This window comes from Dreissena polymorpha, chromosome 6 (genome assembly GCF_020536995.1).
Source record: "Dreissena polymorpha isolate Duluth1 chromosome 6, UMN_Dpol_1.0, whole genome shotgun sequence".
Lineage (NCBI taxonomy): Eukaryota > Metazoa > Mollusca > Bivalvia > Myida > Dreissenidae > Dreissena > Dreissena polymorpha.
In genome coordinates, this window is record NC_068360.1 from 66519684 (window position 1) to 66539144 (window position 19461).

Consider the following 19461-nt stretch of genomic DNA (forward strand, 5'->3'; position numbering starts at 1 on the left):
TATTTTCCAAGCTTTCAAATACAGATAAAACCACATTTAAAGTGTGGATAGATTTAACTGGCAGGTGGCTTTAAATAAAATTGAATGTTCTTCATGATGGAAAATAATGCGACAGCAGTTGTCGTGTTGCATTACAAATTGTACATGACAGTATATTACTTTGGGGGGAATTTTGAAACATTGTGGGGCAACAGCAGTGGTCGTTTCGTGAAAAATCCAAAGGCCATTCGCAATTTTTGCTTTCAATAATGGCTGTTACCCACACATTAATATATTAACAGCTTGATTTATGTCAAACACAGAGAAGCTCAGTCTTCTGGGAAAACTGGCATAATTCATATGCATAGAGTGCTGACCCAGATTGTGCAGTCTGCGCAGGCTAAAAAGGAGCACAGGCTAAAAAGGGACAACACTCTCCGCCTTCACTGGATATTTGCTCAGAGACTTCCTTTAAAGAAAATAAACAATAAAGGCAGAAAGTGTTATCCCTGATTAGCCTGTGCAGGCTGCACAGGCTAATTTGAGACGACATTTTACACACACACATTAAGCCCAGTTTTCCCTGAACGCGGTTCTATGTAATACAAATAGAATTAAATGAATAATATTAGACCATGCGTGATACAGACAGACTTTACTGATCGCATGTCAGAAAATGTTTCATTGATATTTATTATTATAAATTAGAGTTTAAAACATCAATTTCATCTATCAAGAAAACAATGAATAATGCATTTAAGTTATGAAATATTTTTGTGTAGACCTAAATAACAACCTCTTTCACACATTTTGATACTATGATCTATTAATTTAAAATAGAGTATGTAAAAAAAACTGAATGATTGATTCCATTACATACAACAATAAGTATGATTTGCCTTAAAATGTACAATTTTGTCACAGGTAACTATTAAAATAAACTAGTAAATACTGGTCATTATGGCATGAAATATTTTGAAAGGAGAGACATTTGTTAATTTTCAATTATTACTTTCAAAAAGATTGAAACTTAATAAGAAGAAACTGTTATGACCTCTTTATATAAAGCTTCTAGAAAATCTGTAGATTTCACATAAAAAAAATGTGTCTGGAATTTTCATGGACATTACCTGGTCAAGATATTTATTTACCTCAATCTTCCAGTAGCCTAAGATTTGATATTGCCCTGCAAGTAAAGATTTCTCCAAAAAAATACAAGCCACAAAAAATATGACTAATGGTAGTACTATGCCCAGGCCTTGCTAAAGATTCCTACATCCAGAGGGTCTGAGTGCATAACCACTGTATCTGACACAGGCATTCTGACCAGATACAGCAATATTGCTCCAACACGCGAAACTGATCAAATACCGATTGAGCGAAAAACTATGGTAACCGATACATAAATATTCAGCAGGTACTAGGTTCTCCTCCCAACAATTGACTGTACCTTTCCTAATTGCTATTGACCAGTGGAGCTCATGCTGTCTGCAGAGAAATACTAAGGTCTATGCAAAAAAAATGTTGGTGTTAGGTTCTCATGCTTATCCTCATCACAGTTTTTCCCCACCCCCAAACATTTCCCGCTTGAATATTTTCCTGCAGTTTGTCAGATAGTTTTGTTTGTTTTTTGTTATTTAGAGTTAAAAAATAACTTGATACTATGACAGCAGAGATGAAAAAGCTCTCAAGGTGCATTTTGAAATATTTAGAAATATGCAATTATCATCTTAAAGACAGACAGACTGATAGATATATGTCAATGGTAAATCAAGTGTAACCCTCTTCAGTTTTTTGCAATTTTTCATTATGAACATTTTTGGTTATTAATTATAGTAAGCCACCTGGATTGAAAACAACAAAAACTCAGTGTACCTGAAAGCATCATAGATGCAAAAAAAAGCACCTACATTAACTTAGAAAACAATAACAGGTATTCCACTTAGCCTGCCATCACTTTTACAATGCCACACACAAACATTTGTAAATCCAGTATTTTGAAGGCAAAAAACAAGCTCACACAATTCTGTGCAAGTAATTATCAAGTAATGCATGACTCCAGTCGGCCAAAATCTGCAGTGAAATAATCCACATGTAACACTAAACTTATCATTCACACACCTGTGAAATCTGTTTTGAAAAGCATTTTTATACAATTTCAACTTACAGTTTTAAATACAGGTAGAACACAGACAACATGTTTTGGAAAAAAAAATCAAACATTCACATTATCCCTTTTTGGTGTTATCACCACAGTACTTACAGAAACTGTATTTCAAACCAGAACAAAAGCAACATTCACACACCCAGTTTACTAGCTACCTGTATTTCCTGTGGATTGGAGAGGAGGGTATAGAAATGCTAAGAAATGCAAGATAACAGTACAGATTATAGGTAAAGGTCACCATTCCATAGAGGCAAACTTCTACGAATTCTCAACTAAATGGAAGATTATTTTAGACATAGATTTATCAAGTGCTGAAAAGTCAATCACCTTATCTGACTAATTGGACCTCTACCATTTCATGCAGGTGCCCAAAACAAACATGTATAATCTTTTATCTGGGATTCCATTTACCAGACGGCAGATCTGCCAGATTTGGATCAGTGATTCATGAAAGATACTAGAACACTTGCAGTCAGAAAAACTCAACATGGACCCATAGATTAACCCTTTCAGCGCTGGAACCGAATTTTAAAGGCCTATGCAAACAGTTTGGATCCAGATGAGACACCACAGAATGTGGCATGGCGTCTCATCAGGATCCAAACTGTTTGCTACATGTTTTCTGATAATATTCTTTAAACAAGAGCACCGCCTTACGGGTGCAGACCACTCATCTATTTTTCTTTTTAAAGGTGTAGGGACCTATCTCAATTTCAAACACAAAGGAGGGAGGGGTGGAGTGGAGATGGGTGTATAGTGTGGGGGTGTGGTCATTTATTACATTATCTTCCAAAAATGCAAAAAAAATAATCTTGGGTGGGATGGTTGGACAGTATTTCAAAAATAAAATAATAAAAATAAATATTTGTGTTTTTTAAACATGTTTGAAATGGGGGGGGGGGGGGGTTCGAGGGGGGTTCGAGGGGCGGGGGCGTGGGGGATGGTTTGGGTGGAGTCTATTGTGGTATGTCGGAGGTAAGAGTTGTTTTGTCAAAGTATCAATCAAATCTAATCATAAATAAAGAAGTTATGGCAATTTTAGCAAAATTTTATAATTTGACCTTGAGAGCCTTAAATTGCCTTTTACTATAATTTCTTCATTTCTACACCGATTCACTTCAAATTTATACTGAACCTCTTTATGACAATACAGTCAATCTCAACTATGCATGGCCCCATTACCAACCCTGGGGCGCCCCGGCCACATAGGCCACGCCCACCCAAAATTGCCTTTACCTATAATTTCTTCATTTCTACACTGATTTACTTCAAATTGATACTGAACATCTCTAATGACAATACGGTCAATCTCAACTATGTATGGCCCCATTACCAACCCTGGGGTGCCCCGCCCATAATAGGCCCACCCAAAATTGTCTTTATTGTGGTTATCTCGGCCGTCCGTCCATCTGTCCGTCCTGGCCACTATCTCCTCTTACACTATGAGCACTAGAACCTTGAAACTTACACACATGGTAGCTATGAGCATATGAGCGACCCTGCACTATTTGGAATTTTGATCTGACCCCTGGGTCAAAAGTTATGGGGGTTGGGGTGGGGCCGGGTCAGAGATTTTAACTCATTTTTAAGGTTATTTTACTATAATCTCTTCATTTCTGCACCGATTGCCTTCAAATTGATACTGAACCTCTCTTATGACAATACGGTCGATCTCAGCTATGCATGGCTCCATAACCAACCCTGAGGCACCCGCCCACATAGGCCACGCCCACCCAAAATTGCCTTTTACTATAACTTCTTCATTTCTACACTGATTCACTTCAAATTGTTACTGAACCTCTCTTTTGACAATACGGTTAATCTTAACTATGCATGGCCCCATTACCAACCCTGGGGCGCCCCGCCCGCATAGGCCACGCCCACCCAAAATTGCCTTTTACTATAATTTCCTTATTTCTACACAGATTCACTTCAAATTGATACTGAACCTCTCTTATTATTATACAGTCAATCTCAACTATGCATGGCCCCATTACCAACCCTGGGGTGCCCCGCCCACATAGGCCACGCCCACCCAAAATTGCCTTTTACTATAATTTCTTCATTTCTACAATACGGTTAATCTTAACTATGCATGGCCCCATTACCAACCCTGGGGCGCCCCGCCCGCATAGGCCACGCCCACCCAAAATTGCCTTTTACTATAATTTCTTCATTTCTACACCGATTCACTTCTAATTGATTCTAAACTTCTCTTATGACAATACGGTCAATCTCAACTATGCATGGCCCCATCACCAACCCTGGGGCGCCCCTGGGTCAAACATGCGGCGTGGGGATACGCGTCGGCCTCTGCAGCACCATTTCTAGTTACAGTTTGGCGCCTAACAAAACCCCAACCAAAGCACAAGTTGCAACCAATTTAGCTATTGCAGCCAGGATTGTTTGACACTTTGTAAACATAGTTTCCTCCAAATTCACAGATTCAGTTGCAATTAAGATGCTGAACAAATGCTGTTTATTTCAAACATACACAGAATGAGCCAAATCTCCCCCCACCTCCCCAAAAGCTACTTGTAGTAATGTATGATGACCTGCAGGGTGCATGATCAACAGGGTTCACAGGGGTTTACACACGGGCTGGACAGACTGAAAACACACCTTTATGAACTTTATTTTTGCAAATATCTTATGTTATTGAAAAATGTTTGCAAATATCAGTTTTTCTTGCAATTTGTGCTGATATCTTAAGATTTAAGACATCATTTTTTAATATGTCTGAAATAGTTGCCAAAATTTCACGTTGCGTGTAGCATACCTGTTTATATAAATACTTAACACATCACATTTTTGGCCACTAACGCAGGCTTATGTTTTTCTAATTGACAAAAGTTGCATAATCAACAGTCTTTTATGAACAAGTTGAAATTCTTCAAGAAAAAAATGTTTGAAAAAAAGCTCCACTTACCTGTGTGTTTACATCCATTAACATCCATGTGTGAACCACATAAAATCACGTGATCCTGCACCCTGACTATGATGTTGTAATATCCATGTTGAAGAAACTTTAAGCTTAAAGGAGTGTAACTTTTTTTTAAATTGTATATTTCTTTAGAATATCTTGGTAAACAAATTCATGGTCATGATTTCATACTGGGTATACACATCATAAGCATATGATAAATATTTATGAATACATTATGACAAACAATGACAAAAAGGACCAGATGTAGCAATCAATAAACTCATATGCCCCAGTGGAAGCCTTGTCAATACAAGGGTATTGATTTGTTGGCACGGCGGAGTCAGTCTTAAGGTAGATGAATGTCAAGGTCATAGTAAGTCTTAAAGTAGTGGTATGTCAAGGTCATAATGGGGTCAGGTGATCAGGCATTTCAATGTCAAGGTCATAGTAAGTCTTAAAGTAGTGGTATGTCAAGGTCATAATGGGGTCAGGTGATCAGGCATTTCAATGTCAAGGTCATAGTAAGTCTTAAAGTAGTGGTATGTCAAGGTCATAATGGGGTCAGGTGATCAGGCATTTCAATGTCAAGGTCATAGTAAGTCTATAAGTAGTGGTATGTCAAGGTCATAATGGGGTCAGGTGATCAGGCATTTCAATGTCAAGGTCATAGTAAGTCTTAAAGTAGTGGTATGTCAAGGTCATAATGGGGTCAGGTGATCAGGGATTTCAATTTTTTTATTGAAGCAGAATCCTGCTTTTTGATGCAATCAATTTGGAATTACTTTTGACTCCAGCAAATAATGTTCTTCGAATCATTTAGAAGCAAATGTTACCAAGAGGCTAACTCAAAAATCTAGTTTTTATCATACAATTTCAGTTTTTGCATTGTATATTATTAAAAAAATTTGCAAAACAACATTTGCTGACTTTCTTACAAATATGTGGAAAAAAATTACTATTGACTACCGTAATTACTCTAAGTTTCCTGACACCTCCTTTTTTAGCCAAAATTATTATTTTTCATGACTATATTTTCGGACATACGAGTTTTTGGTCCATAATCAATACTCCGATTTTTCGGACAGTAAATTTTACATTGCTAGTTTTCTAGATTTCTGACCTGTTTTTCGCTTATCTGGGAACCTTCAATCATGGAGTTTTACAACCACAAGCGAATTCGTTGAATTGATATCCCCCGCCTATATACTTCTGGACACAAAAGTGTTATATTTGTCACTAAAAAAGCATTTTTTTGAAGATACAAAGGGCCATAACTCTGTTATTATCAGATGGTGTACAATGCCATTTGGCGTGCATCATCCTATTATCAATATATATACTCATACCAAGTTTCAATGAAATCCGCAAAAGCACTTCCAAGATATGGCTCCGGACACAAAAGTGACGGACAGCCGGACAACGCCAAAACAATATCCCTCCGCCTCTGGCGGGGGATATATACTCATACCAAGTTTAAATGAAATCTGCCAAAGCACTTCCAAGATATGGCTCCGGACACAAAAGTGCCTATAGTAAAAAGCATTTTTTCAAGATACAAAGGGCCATAACTCTGTTTTTAACAGATGGTATACAATGCCATTTGGCGTGCATCATCCTCTTATGCATATATATACTCATACCAAGTTTCAATGAAATCCGCCAAAGCATTTCCAAGATATGGCTCCGGACACAAAAGTGCCTATAGTAAAAAGCATTTTTTCAAGATACAACGGGCCATAACTCTGTTTTTAACAGATGGTGTACAATGCCATTTGGCGTGCATCATCCTCTCATGCATATATATACTCATATGAAGTTTCAATGAAATCCGCCAAAGCACTTCCAAGATATGGCTCCGGACACAAAAGTGCCGGATAGACGGACAGACAACGCCAAAACAATATCCCTCCGCCTCTGGCGGGGGATAATAAGGTCATAAAACCTGGCATAGAATGCCCTGAAGGCAATGTATGATACAGTTGCTTTATAAAATAATTACCATGTATACCGGTAATAAACAATCGTTTCACCCAACAGCATTTGAAATGATATTGTATTCAGGGAGCAACATGGTTGCTTTTTATATTGTTTTTTATATTCCATTTCAGGTAAGAGATTGCAAATAAGTGAAGCTGTATTTTATTTAAAGCAGAGACAGAAGAGTGCAACACAATAAAATTATTGCACATTACTTAATTGGTTTAATTTCATTACAATAATTGACAAACATACATAACATATATATCTCTAAATTATCGGACATTCCTACTTTTGAATATTTTTGTATCTAAATTTTTGGACACGAAAAAAAGAAGATTTTTAAGTGTCTGAAAACTTAAGAGTAATAACGATACATAATTTGACCCCTGATAACTTCATTTGACCCCTGAAAATTTCATTTTTTTTACCCCTGACCATTTCAAGCATGGAGTCATTTGACTCCTGGTTTACAAAATACATTAAAATCCCTGGTGATGTCAGTATTCTGACCACTGAACAGAACTATCAAGCTTTTTAGTAAGTAGGATTGATTGCTATGGTCAGTTTTCGGTTTACACAGAATTTTGACCTTCTGAATAATGGTCAAAGAGAAGCTCATAGTCAATGTAAACAAGAGGTCAGGTTACGTGGAAATGTTGATAGTGTCAATAAATAACATCCATGCAAGTATCAAAACCATGAAGCAAGCAGTGTTGATGTTAGTAGAAACATATCATTTAGGGTATACCAAGAACTTGGGCCTTCTGTATTAGTCTAAGTCCAAACGAAGGGAGTGTTCTGAGAAGGTATCATGGGACATTTTTCTATATTTTTGGAGACACAAACTAATACATTTAAAATAAATGTTAAAATAAAATGTTTATGCAGCAGACAACATCATCTTGGAAAACAATGTAAATCCTATTGAGTGTTGAAAGCAAATGTTACAGATTGACTAAGATTATAACATCAACAAGAGATCATATATTCAACAAGAGCATTGCCTTGCTTTCTTTTTAAAGGTGAAAGGACTCTCAATTTAAATCACAAAGGAGGGAGGGGTGAAGTGAAGAGGTGTGTATAGTGTGGGGGTGTGGACATTTATTACATTATCGGGGGGGGGGGGGGGTATAATAGTGTGAGGGTGTGGTGGTCATTTGTGAGATGATGTTAAAAAAATAAAAAATAGGGTGGCGGTGGGGGGTAGGGGATTCTAGGGTGGGATGGTTGGACGGTATTTCAAAAATAAAATAATAAAAATAAATATTTGTGTTTTTAAACCGTTTAAAAAAAAAAAATTGGGGGGAGGGTGGGGTGGGGGGGGGTATAATAGTGTGAGGGTGTGGTAGTCATTTGTGAGATGGTCAAGAAAAAAAAAGAAAAAAATCGGGGGGGGGGGGGGGGGGTAAGAGGGTATTCTTGGGTGCGATGGTATGACTGTATTTCAAACATAAAATAATAAAAATAAATATTCGTGTGGGGGGGGGAGGAGGAGGGCACGGGGGGTGGTTTGGGTGGAGTCTATTGTGGTATGTCAGGTAAGAGTAGTTTTGTCAAAGTATCAATCAAATCTAATCATAAATAAAGAAGTTATGGCATTTTTAGCAAAATTTAATAATTTGACCTTGAGAGTCAAGGTTATTCAAAGGTCAAGGTAAAATTCAACTTGCCAGGTACAGTAACCTCATGATAGCATGAAAGTATTTGAAGTTTGAAAGCAATAGCCTTGATACTTTAGAAGTAAAGTGGATCGAAACACAAAATTTAACCATATATTCAAAGTTACTAAGTCAAAAAAGGGCCATAATTCCGTAAAAATGACAACCAGGGTTATGCAACTTGTCCTTTTACTGTACCCTTATGATAGTTTGCACGTGTTCCAAGTATGAAAGCAATATCTATGATACTTTAGGGGTAAAGTGAACCAAAACACAAAACTTAATTTTCAACTTTCTAAGTATAAAGGGCCCATAATTCCGTCCAAATGCCAGTCAGAGTTACATAACTTTGCCTGCACAGTCCCCTTATGATAGTTAATAAGTGTTGCAAGTATGAAAGCAATAGCTTTCATACTGTAGGAATAAAGTGGACCTAAACACAAAACTTAACCAAATTTTCAATTTTCTAAGTATAAAAAGGGCACATAATTCTGTCAAAATGCCAGTCAGAGTTACATTACTTTGCCTGCACAGTCCCCTTTAGTTAGTAAGTGTTGCAAGTATGAAAGCAATAGCTTTGATACTTAAGGAATAAAATGGACCTAAACACAAAACTTAACCAAAATTTTCAATTTTCTAAGTATAAAAAGGGCACATTATTCTGTCGAAATGCACGCCGGAGTTATCTAACTTTGCCTGCCCAGTCCCCTCATGATAGTGAGTAAGTGTACCAAGTTTGAATGCAATAGCATTGATACTTTCTGAGAAAAGTGGACCTAAACGCAAAACTTAACCGGACGTCGACGCCGACGCCAAGGTGATGACAATTGCTAAAAAAAAAATTTCAAAAAATAGATGAGCTAATAAATGAAAGCTTGGCAGAATATATTTTGTTTTTTTAGAGGGCACAATGACCTTTGACCAAGTGACCCTAAAAATGGGTGTGGTGTGTAGAACTCATCAAGGTGCATTTACATTATGAAGACCAAAGTTGTAGGTGGAAGCACTTTGATTTTAGAGCAAAATGTCAAGATTTTAGCATGACACCGACGGATGGCAAGCTGGCTATGACAATACCTAGGGTTTCCTCCAAAAACAGCCGAGCTAAAAGACCACTGGGCACACACCTGAAAGCTGTGGTTGATGTTTTTCGTGCTGCATTCTGCCACACTGAGGTCTGTGAGCTCTATCTCATCAAATATTGAAGACTGAAACACATAAACAGGATCACAAATGAGACATCTGAAATTCAAAACAGTCCCAAAACAATATGGGTGCGGTAAGGTTTGTCCTAAAACATCAGTGTCAATGTCCTATAAATGAAGCACAGCAATACAAAATTATAACATTGCTAAATTTTCTTGATTAGTATATGATTTCACACCATCCTTTAGTTGTCCTGTCGTCTTTAGTTTAAACCTACCCGGTATTTATTTTAGCTCGATTGCATAGAAAGCCTAAGGATTATTTGAAACACTCATGAGTCCATTTCCTAGGCCTTCTTGGTGTCCATGAGGAAGATCTAAAGAACACTCTTGAACAATTTGACAGAGGATGCATTAACAATTCATGGCGTTAATCTAAGCATATGCTCTAACACATGTCAATGTATAGTAAAGAACTATTTGTACAACTATATTGATATAGATTGGGAGGAATGAGCTACAAGGTGGAGAATTCACAGTTGGAATATAAACCAAATTGGAATGCAATAATTAGAGACAAGAGGACTTCAAATAAGTAAGAAAACAGAACACACAAAATATTTAGCATCATGATTGTAATAAAGAGGGACAATGTAATAGTTTCAAATTGATAAACATTAGAATAAAGGCTTAGTCAGGTGATCAATACAGAACCAAGTGTGCCGTGATCAAAACCTAAGACCTATCGCTACAAATTCTCAAACACTCAAAAGTTAAAGCACACATATTAATTAATATCTGTTTATGTAGATTACATGTAGAGTGTTTAAAATTGTTGGCCCATACCATAGCTGAAGAAAAGGCAAAAATGTTTAATTTTCAAATGGTTGATTCGTATGTTGTCATATTCATAAATCTGAAATACAGCAGACTTTTTTAAGACAAAGGACAAAAAATAAGATTGACTTCACTGCAACTTGCCTGTCTTGTGTAATAAAATATGTATGCAGAGAGCTCAGTTAAATGTAGTTCTCATTACAAATGGAAAAAAATATATTTCATCCTCAGATTATATCAAAATGAAATGAATCAAACATGGAAGCATGCAAGTGCACAAGCACATTAAAGTATCATGTTTATAAAGATTCATCCTTCTAGGGGCAATTCTTTTTCGAGTCCGCATAAAACAGTTTAAATGTGATTGTCATGTGTTGAACAACTTCCCCCCAAAAATATGAGGGTGTTCAAGTTCTTATTTTGATTAATATCTTTGCAAAGTTTCAGCCCTCTAACAGCAACACTTTTCATTTACACGAGACTTTAATTAACAAAATGTGAATTTTAATATAACAAGCAATTGATATCCCCCGCCAATATGCTTCTGGACACAAAAGTGTTATATTTGACACTCAAAAAAGCATTCTTTTCAAGATACAAAGGGCCATAACTCTGTTATTAACAGATGGTTACAATGCCATTTGACGTGCATCATCCTCTTATCCATGTATATACTCAGACCAAGTTTCAATGAAATCCGCCAAATCACTTCCAAGATATGGCTCTGGACGGGATAAAAAGGGTATATAACTGTGAATATGTTGAAAACATCCGAACTTAAATATTGGATAATTTGTTTGTTAATATTCTGCCCATTAGCAGCAATACTGTTTTTTATAGTAACAAGCAACACAAACATCCATCAGACAGAATGATGGACAGGCAAGGGGACCCCTCCTGAAAAGTGTGGGGTGGGGGGATACAAATTTGCTACATAAAAGTTGGAAAAAAGAAAGTAAAATAACAAAAAAGAAAAATCATACATGTACCTTTGTGTCTTTTGCATAGTACAATTTTCTTCCTTTTAATTTGAAGAATCTTCTTTTCGATCTCTGTAATACAAATTAATACAAATTTAAATCACTATTAAAATAACATCATGTGATATCACATTTTTTTGTGTACTTTAATTACCAATTAACTAAAATTGTCTTTTAAATGTTTACCGTATTTTTCGGGGTATATGTCGCACCGGAATGTAAGACGCACCCCCTATTTTTTAACATTTTTTTTATTTTTTTCCATACATAAGACGCTCCGGCGTACACGACGCACATAAATCATCATGAAATATTCCCAAATATGCATTCATACATGTTAATCCATTAAATGTTTAATCCTCTTTCGTGTTTTATTTCAGATAGAAGATTCATCTTAAAACGATGCTTTCATTTGTCCTCTCACATGTTCATTGTCTTTATATATTTTCTCCGTTAAATTTATTTGAAAGTATTAGTTTAAACAAAAATGTCATTCAAAACAATGTATTACCGGTAATAATTGACCATATCCGCAAGCCGTTGCATTCGCACATTTTTTATCTGTTTTGCCAAACATCGCAGTCTAATTAACACTGCTGATCATATTTCAAAATAGCCAAAATTAAATCCAGTCTTGACCAGATTGTCCTGTAAATCAGTACACAGAACATTACCTGTTTCAATAATAAACTACCTAAATGAGCGTAACGTCAAAGATACAGCATTCTCTTCGCTACACTGTTTTTTCTTTAACAGTGTATACACCCACGCTTATTTTCGCGCACTTTTCTAACAGAACAAAGAAAAGTAAAATGATCCGTTAAACTAAATTTAGATTCACATGCTCTTCTTAACTTTTATTTTAATTTATATTGCAATATATGTTTAATAAGTTTTTTTTACACATTTTATATAAATTAATAAATATTTGACAAAATCGTATAATCTCGCTTTAAAATGAAGTCTGTTATGAGAAGGGCTAAATATTTTTATCGTGATAATCTTGTGCAGACGTGTGGTGTTACAGGCTTACCAATATCAAATTGTTTGGTTTGATGAATCTGATTCATTTTTACAATAAAATATTGCTTATTTATTAAGTCTTAGTATTATGAGTAATTCACACATTTTAATGTCTGTTCAAACTGTGATCACAAAAACTAAATTATTATTCGCCAGTTAATTGAAGCCCTTAATTGGCACCTTATTGACAAACAACAGTTCGGGCACTTTCTAAGAGTGTGTATATTGCATTGCTCAATTTGAGCAATTCACACATTTTAATGGCTGTTCATAATGTGATCACAGAAACTTATTATTCGCCAGTCAATTTAAGTCGTTAATTGACACCCCATCGACAAACAACAGTTCGGGGCCTTTCTTGGAGTGTGTATATTGCATTGCGCAATCAACGCTGATACGGGAAGCGTTATCAGTTTGACACGAAGAACGTCACATTAAACATGTTAATCCTAAATGATTTCGGGTGCCAATTAGTAAACCGACATACAAAGGGCCACCCTATAAAAGTTCAAACTTGCCGGACAATATCATCATTTTCAAAATGCCTTCACGAAAAAGCTACACCGCAGCGTTCAAGCTAGAAGTCCTGCAGTACGCAAAGGAGAACGGGAATCGTTTGTTGTACTTTGTTATTTTTTGTTACAAATTGTTGTAAAAATCGTAAGGTTAGCTCGTAAAATAAATTTAGCAGACGACTACTTTTTTGTTGCGTTTTTTTAATTTACGTTACAGAACTGTATAGTACCCCAATAGTATCGCTAGTAGTGTGTTACCGACTCGGTGTAAAATAAAACTATGTTACAAAAACAGCGAAACAAATTACCGGAAATGGTTATCAAACTCGCGGATTTATGCAATTCTGACTTAAAAATTTGACATTCTGACTTTGGAAAAATTGATTTTGTACATACATAAGACGCTCCGGAGCATACGACGCATGTTACTTTTGCCTGTAAAAAAGTCGCGACTTATACCCCGAAAAATACGGTAATTAATATCCATAATACTTAAAATCACGCCAACTACAAACAACTTTAACTTTAAACTCTAAACACTGAACTTGAGATGTTCTTTAATATATTAATTAGATGTAACAGGGCTTTTACTTGTCTCCAAGAAAGTTGTCACTTCTTTATTTGGAACAGAAAAACTGCACTTTGCCAGTCTACCCCCACCCCCACTATAAAGATATTATTAATTCAATAAACTGTTTGTAAAGAATGTTGACCCTTTTATTACATGTATAAAAGTCATAGTTATAAAATTTACATGAAGAAACTTCATATATGTCAAAGCAAGCTTTCTTTGAACAAGAGCTGTCTCTATAGGATGACATATGCCCCCGATAAACGCTTTGATAGAAATTATAAGCATTTTTTGAAACCTAAACAAATTTTTTGAAAACTTACGTGGACCCTAAGTTCAAGGTCAAGGTCAAAGGGGTCGAAATTTGTGCGCGTACGGAAAGGACTTGTCCATATACACATGCATACCAAATATGAATGTTACATCTGAAGGGACATAGAAGTTATGATCATTTTTCAAGACCTAAACGCAAAGTGTGACGGACAGACGGACTGACAGACGGACAGTGCAATCACTATATGCCCTCCTTAGTGGGCATAAAAAGGTGAACATGACAAACAACACAAATAATAAAAAAATCTTCAAAATTGCAAACATCAATGAAACAGTAACTGTAATGCTTTATAAATGTTTAAAAATTATGTAATTAAACATTGTACCAAAAAAATGAAAATCTGAAAAAGAAAAAGAAAACATACGATCTTCAAATATCTTAAATCCAATTAACACATTCATATTTAAATATTTGTGAAAGTCTGATTTTGGACTTTCACTAACTTAGAATTCTAAAAATCATCTTTAACGCTTTCATACTTCAGTGGTTGCAGTTTTAAACTCTTACATGTTGATAATGTGCACTAATGTTCATAAATAAATATTTATAAATGACAGCCCAAGGCTACTTATGCTTTGGCTTCTTGGGTTTTACATGTGTTTATTTTCATATATTTTAGAGAACATTATTTTAAATTATAACATGCTGCCTTATATAAATGACATTTAATTATTTTTTGCCATTTCCTCATAAAAAAAAGTCATGTTGCAATGTTTTAAAATGTTACCGGTGAATATTTCGAACTGTTGACTGGCCAATAGTTTGAACTGTTGCCGCTCGTGCAGACTAACAGAAATTTGATCAGGTAACAAAAAAGTTATCGGCCTCTGGCAACAGTTCCAAAGTCATCCCTGATACATTGGGACAACAGTTTTGACTGTTCACCAAGCATCCATGAAATAACTGTATAATATGTGCTTTTGAAAATGTGTGGCCACTTTAGCAACTTTGTCTCAAATGGTGACAATGACGATCAACAGTGTAACAGCTGTGTAAACAAGGGTCACAGAAATTACACCTTTAATGCCTATCTGCTTATCAAATATAAATATACATTACAGCTGTGTAAACAAGGGTCACAGACATTACACCTTTAATGGCTATCTGCTTATCAAATATAAATTTACATTGAATACTTTGTACTTTTAAATTGACAAATAACGCATTATTTTTTTCCCAATAATTCCTAATAATTGTTTTACAAAAAATCATAACAATAGTTCACCAATAACTCATAGAAATTATGAACCAATTATTTGGTCCTGAACATTCTGTTGAAACTGCTAAACAGTATCATTGTGCAATCATTGCAAGCAGGTCAAATATCCACTATCCCTGACTTTGTATATTACTTAGTTTCAAAAATATATTTTAGCAGCCCTTTGTTATCGTCTATTGTTTTCAGGTTTGAGTGAAGACTTGTAAAATTTCAAGCCAAACAGCTACCTCAATCTAATAGATCTCAAATTTGTACAGCAATATACATGTAATTGTAGTTAACAGGCTTTTTTCTTTAGCTGCTCAAATTCTGTAAATTTGTAGAGTTTTTCCCCAAAACGACACTAATCCGAGGAAATGACATCAGATACAACACAAGAAAATCATCCACAATTTTTTTTACCTGAAAGTTGGACTGCTTGTTTAGAAATCCTTGTTTGGTACAAGCCTGTAAGAAAAGAAAAATATTGTCAAAACTAGTTCAAAACTAAAGTATTTTAACGAAAAATATATTTTTTAAATTGTATACCCTGTAATAGATATTTATGGCAAATACACAAGAGGATAAATTAGAATTTAGTTTTAAATCTGACTGCTGAATGTACACTGCTTTGTGTTCATTATATTTTAACTTCAATTGTTTATTGAATCAAATGACTTTTTTCAGTATTCTTTCAATGTCTTACATTTTCATTTAATCATTTAATTATTATATAAAATGGTATATTTAATATATTACCTATTGGTTGATAATTTATTTCAACCCATGGTTTAGTATATAACATTTTAAATCAATGTCCAGAAACTAGTTATGTTGATGTAAAAAAGATTGATTGTGTTTAGTGAACATTATTTATGACCAATTGTGTTGTGCATTCACAAGTAAACATTCATAGAAGAGAAAAGAACACAGGATGGTTTGTGCTAACTTCTATTGCAGGCTTCCTGAAAAGTCCCAAACAGTGCCTGTCAACCGGACAGGCTGATGGAAAAGTAAGCCTGTCCGGACAAAAATTCACCTGACTGAACAGAGTGAGTTTATAACTGAAGAATTTAGTAATGTTTAACTCATATTTATTGCAGTGTGCAGCCTGTCTGTAAGTATTGGACAACTATAAGTAATTGATTTTGGAACATATAACATCAAATCATTATGTGTTCTTATGCAAATATAATCACCGAGTCTGTTATTTTAAAATATTTGATTCATTCAATATAATATGTAATTATGTAGTCAACTTGTACAAAATATACTCTTATATATTATTCTCCGTACAATATCAATCTTTTACAAAACTATCTGTTTTATATTATCAAAAATAATGCGATATTACACTGATATAAGCACATTTCCGTGTTATTTCATGCGTTCCGACGAAACGTAAAGCAAAACATTACTTATATATGATGATGACAACTTCAAATATGACAATTTCGATCATTTGTATAAGCATTTTTTTCATGTGTAGTTTTTTGTTACAACCTTTGTAATTGGATAGATGGTAATATGTCGGAACAATGAAATTGACGTTTTCGAAAAACAACAACAAAGGGAGAGTACTCTTAGGAACAAGTAACGTGTTAGTGTTCTTAATGACAAAAAGGCTCAAAATTCACGAAAAGAGTGATTCCAATTGGATGTAATCGTTCTTTTGGCAAGTATTAGACTTTTCGATATTTAGTCATATTTTGTTTGGCCTGTCATAAGGACTGGCAATATAAGAAACTTCGCCGGACAATAAAAAATTTTGCCGGACAAGACCGGAGGTCCAGCCTTTTCAGGAAGCCTGCTATTGATTTGATGAAGTGGTGCATTTATGAAATTTTTCAATTGCCTCTAAAATAAAATATGATTTATCCTTTAATGATAACATTTACGTTAAGAGGGTCTGTAAAATGTTACCAATTGTTTGTTGGTCCTGTTTTGATGAAGTTTTGTTTTATTCTAACTTTCTAACAGTACAGATCCAAGAAGGTCTTAAATTTAAAATCAATTGCTTATGTTTTGTTGTTGTTTTAAGACGAAAACATTCTCATTTTTTTGTTCAATATGGATGAACGATAACCATGCTTACAAACTAATTTTAGTTTAGAATGCCTTCTTAAATTCTTACAGATAAATATGCTTCAAATGTACCCGTTTTACAAGCAAATGAAATCGTGATAAGTTGTGACAATTATAATGTCTGTCACTTGACAGCTCGCTGGTTAGACATATGTGATGGCAATTTGTAATGAACATACCGAGGTTCTGATGTCCCTGTTCGTAGAAATTCTTCTATGAAATATTTTTGCAGGTTCTGGTTCACTTTCGCTGTCCGAGGAAACATCTACAGTGCTGCTTTCTTGCTCTTTTTCATGCGTTCGTTTGTCGCCTACTCTGCTCGCCGCCATTTTGGATATTGGAAACTCAAGGGAGAGCAGTGGGTACTTCCGTGAAGTCGCAATTATCTGTCCTGTCGAAGCTTTTTAAAATGCTGCTTGAAATAAGAAGAGTTGTTTCCATGTTCAGCGTGAAGTATCAATTCCGGTTGATTTTTAAATACATGTTATTATTTTAGCTTAAAAAAGTATTAATTCGAAGATCATCTAGATATATACCAACGTCAAGTAAACATGTTCGAATTAAACTACTAGGCAGACGATCTGGAAATATTTTAGCTATTTGTTGGTAGATCTTTGGGCTGTCTGAAGTTACACTGAATTGTCAGTGTTATAATCTCAATCCTAGGTATAATCTCAATCCTAGCTCGAAATCACATTTAAAAAACCTTGCAATTAATGGTTAACTAAAGGGTGTTTTATTTTTAAAAGTGCGTATATAATTGTTTAATTCAATACGTTACATACACGTGCAAACTGAGAAGATAGCATATCGTGCGTAAACATGTGGGAAATTGTGTTAAACAGCAACGGTAAAGCGAATAGAAACTGAATGTAAAATGTATTTGGAAATTATTATGTTAATCCATCCTATGACATTTGTTGATTGATGCCATTACATTTTATTGCTCAGAACGCATTTGCAACATAAGTTAGTCTCATAGTGTCGTATACATCGCTGTCATGGTATGAACAGTAAAGTTTGATGGATTAACATTCTCCTTGTTTTGAGAAAGACATGTCTTCAAAGCGTCAATGCATGACTTATTATATGTACACGCATGTGTTCTGACGTCTCATCTAACCAGATAATAATTATCAAACTCTATTTGTAGTGCCGTTCGTTTATGTTTTCAAAACATTAACGTGTATTAAAATAAATATCTCTTAAATGTATGTGATGTGTAAGGACATTCTATTGGTAGAGATGTACATGTAATACTTTTTGACCGAAACACCCATTGATTGTTAAATTAAAATCTTGTCATACAAGGTTCGAATTCCAGTAAATATATTTCTTAAAAAACGACGTGTTTTTAACTGTAAGTGTTTGCGGTGAACTCATTTAATGAGATTTTCGAAAATAAAATACAACGCTTATGAATAATCATCCTTATGATTTTCAATAAAAAACCTCAAGGAGCAAGCTCCATGTTGGAAATAAATAAAAGCGTATTTTGATCCGGGTATGATTAAACAAATTATAAGCGCGGTGTTGCTTTTCTTTTTTTGGCTCAATTTTCATTGGGTGATGGACAGCTTCACTGAAATTGGGGCGCGTAGTCCGAGAGCACGGGGCGGCGATTGTCCGATGACCAGACAGCGCTCGTACGTTTAATATGTGAAATGGGCGGCTCCGCACCGTGAAATGGGCGGTTCCGCACCGGCCTGTAGATAATAGCATCTAACATGTAGTCAAAATAGAAATTCAACGCAAGCGTGTTCTTCGGCCTCAACGCAAGGTTTTTTTTCGGGGCCTAGCGTATAAGCAGTGCTAGACACCATAACGATAACTGTACAGCGATCGCTGATATTCCGGACGCCTGCCCTTGAGATATTTTTTAAGCAGAACAATAAATCGTACATATATGAACGCATATGAAGCGATCAGAAGAAAGATAAGACAAAACAAGCCCGGTTGACACTGCTACCTGGTGGAGACCGTCCGATTTTCCCGATTTGGGGTAAAACAGAATCCTTTTGGCAGACATCCTTCAAGATCGACGATAAAGATGTTCGCCGCTT

At 35.2% G+C, this 19461-nt stretch overlaps 1 protein-coding gene across 1 annotated transcript in view; it reads right to left on the reverse strand.

Moving 5' to 3' along the window:
- The window catches only part of LOC127835765 (diacylglycerol kinase delta-like), an 88507-nt gene extending 70743 nt beyond the window's left edge, over window positions 1-17764 (reverse strand). The window contains exons 1-4 of the mRNA XM_052362204.1: window positions 17578-17764; window positions 15737-15781; window positions 11682-11744; window positions 9838-9918 (exon numbers count right to left, since the gene is read on the reverse strand). Of these exons, the coding sequence (XP_052218164.1) occupies window positions 9838-9918; window positions 11682-11744; window positions 15737-15781; window positions 17578-17727 (339 nt within the window). The 5' untranslated portion in view covers window positions 17728-17764. The remainder of the gene's footprint in view (window positions 1-9837; window positions 9919-11681; window positions 11745-15736; window positions 15782-17577) is intronic.
- Window positions 17765-19461: the final 1697 nt, after the last annotated feature.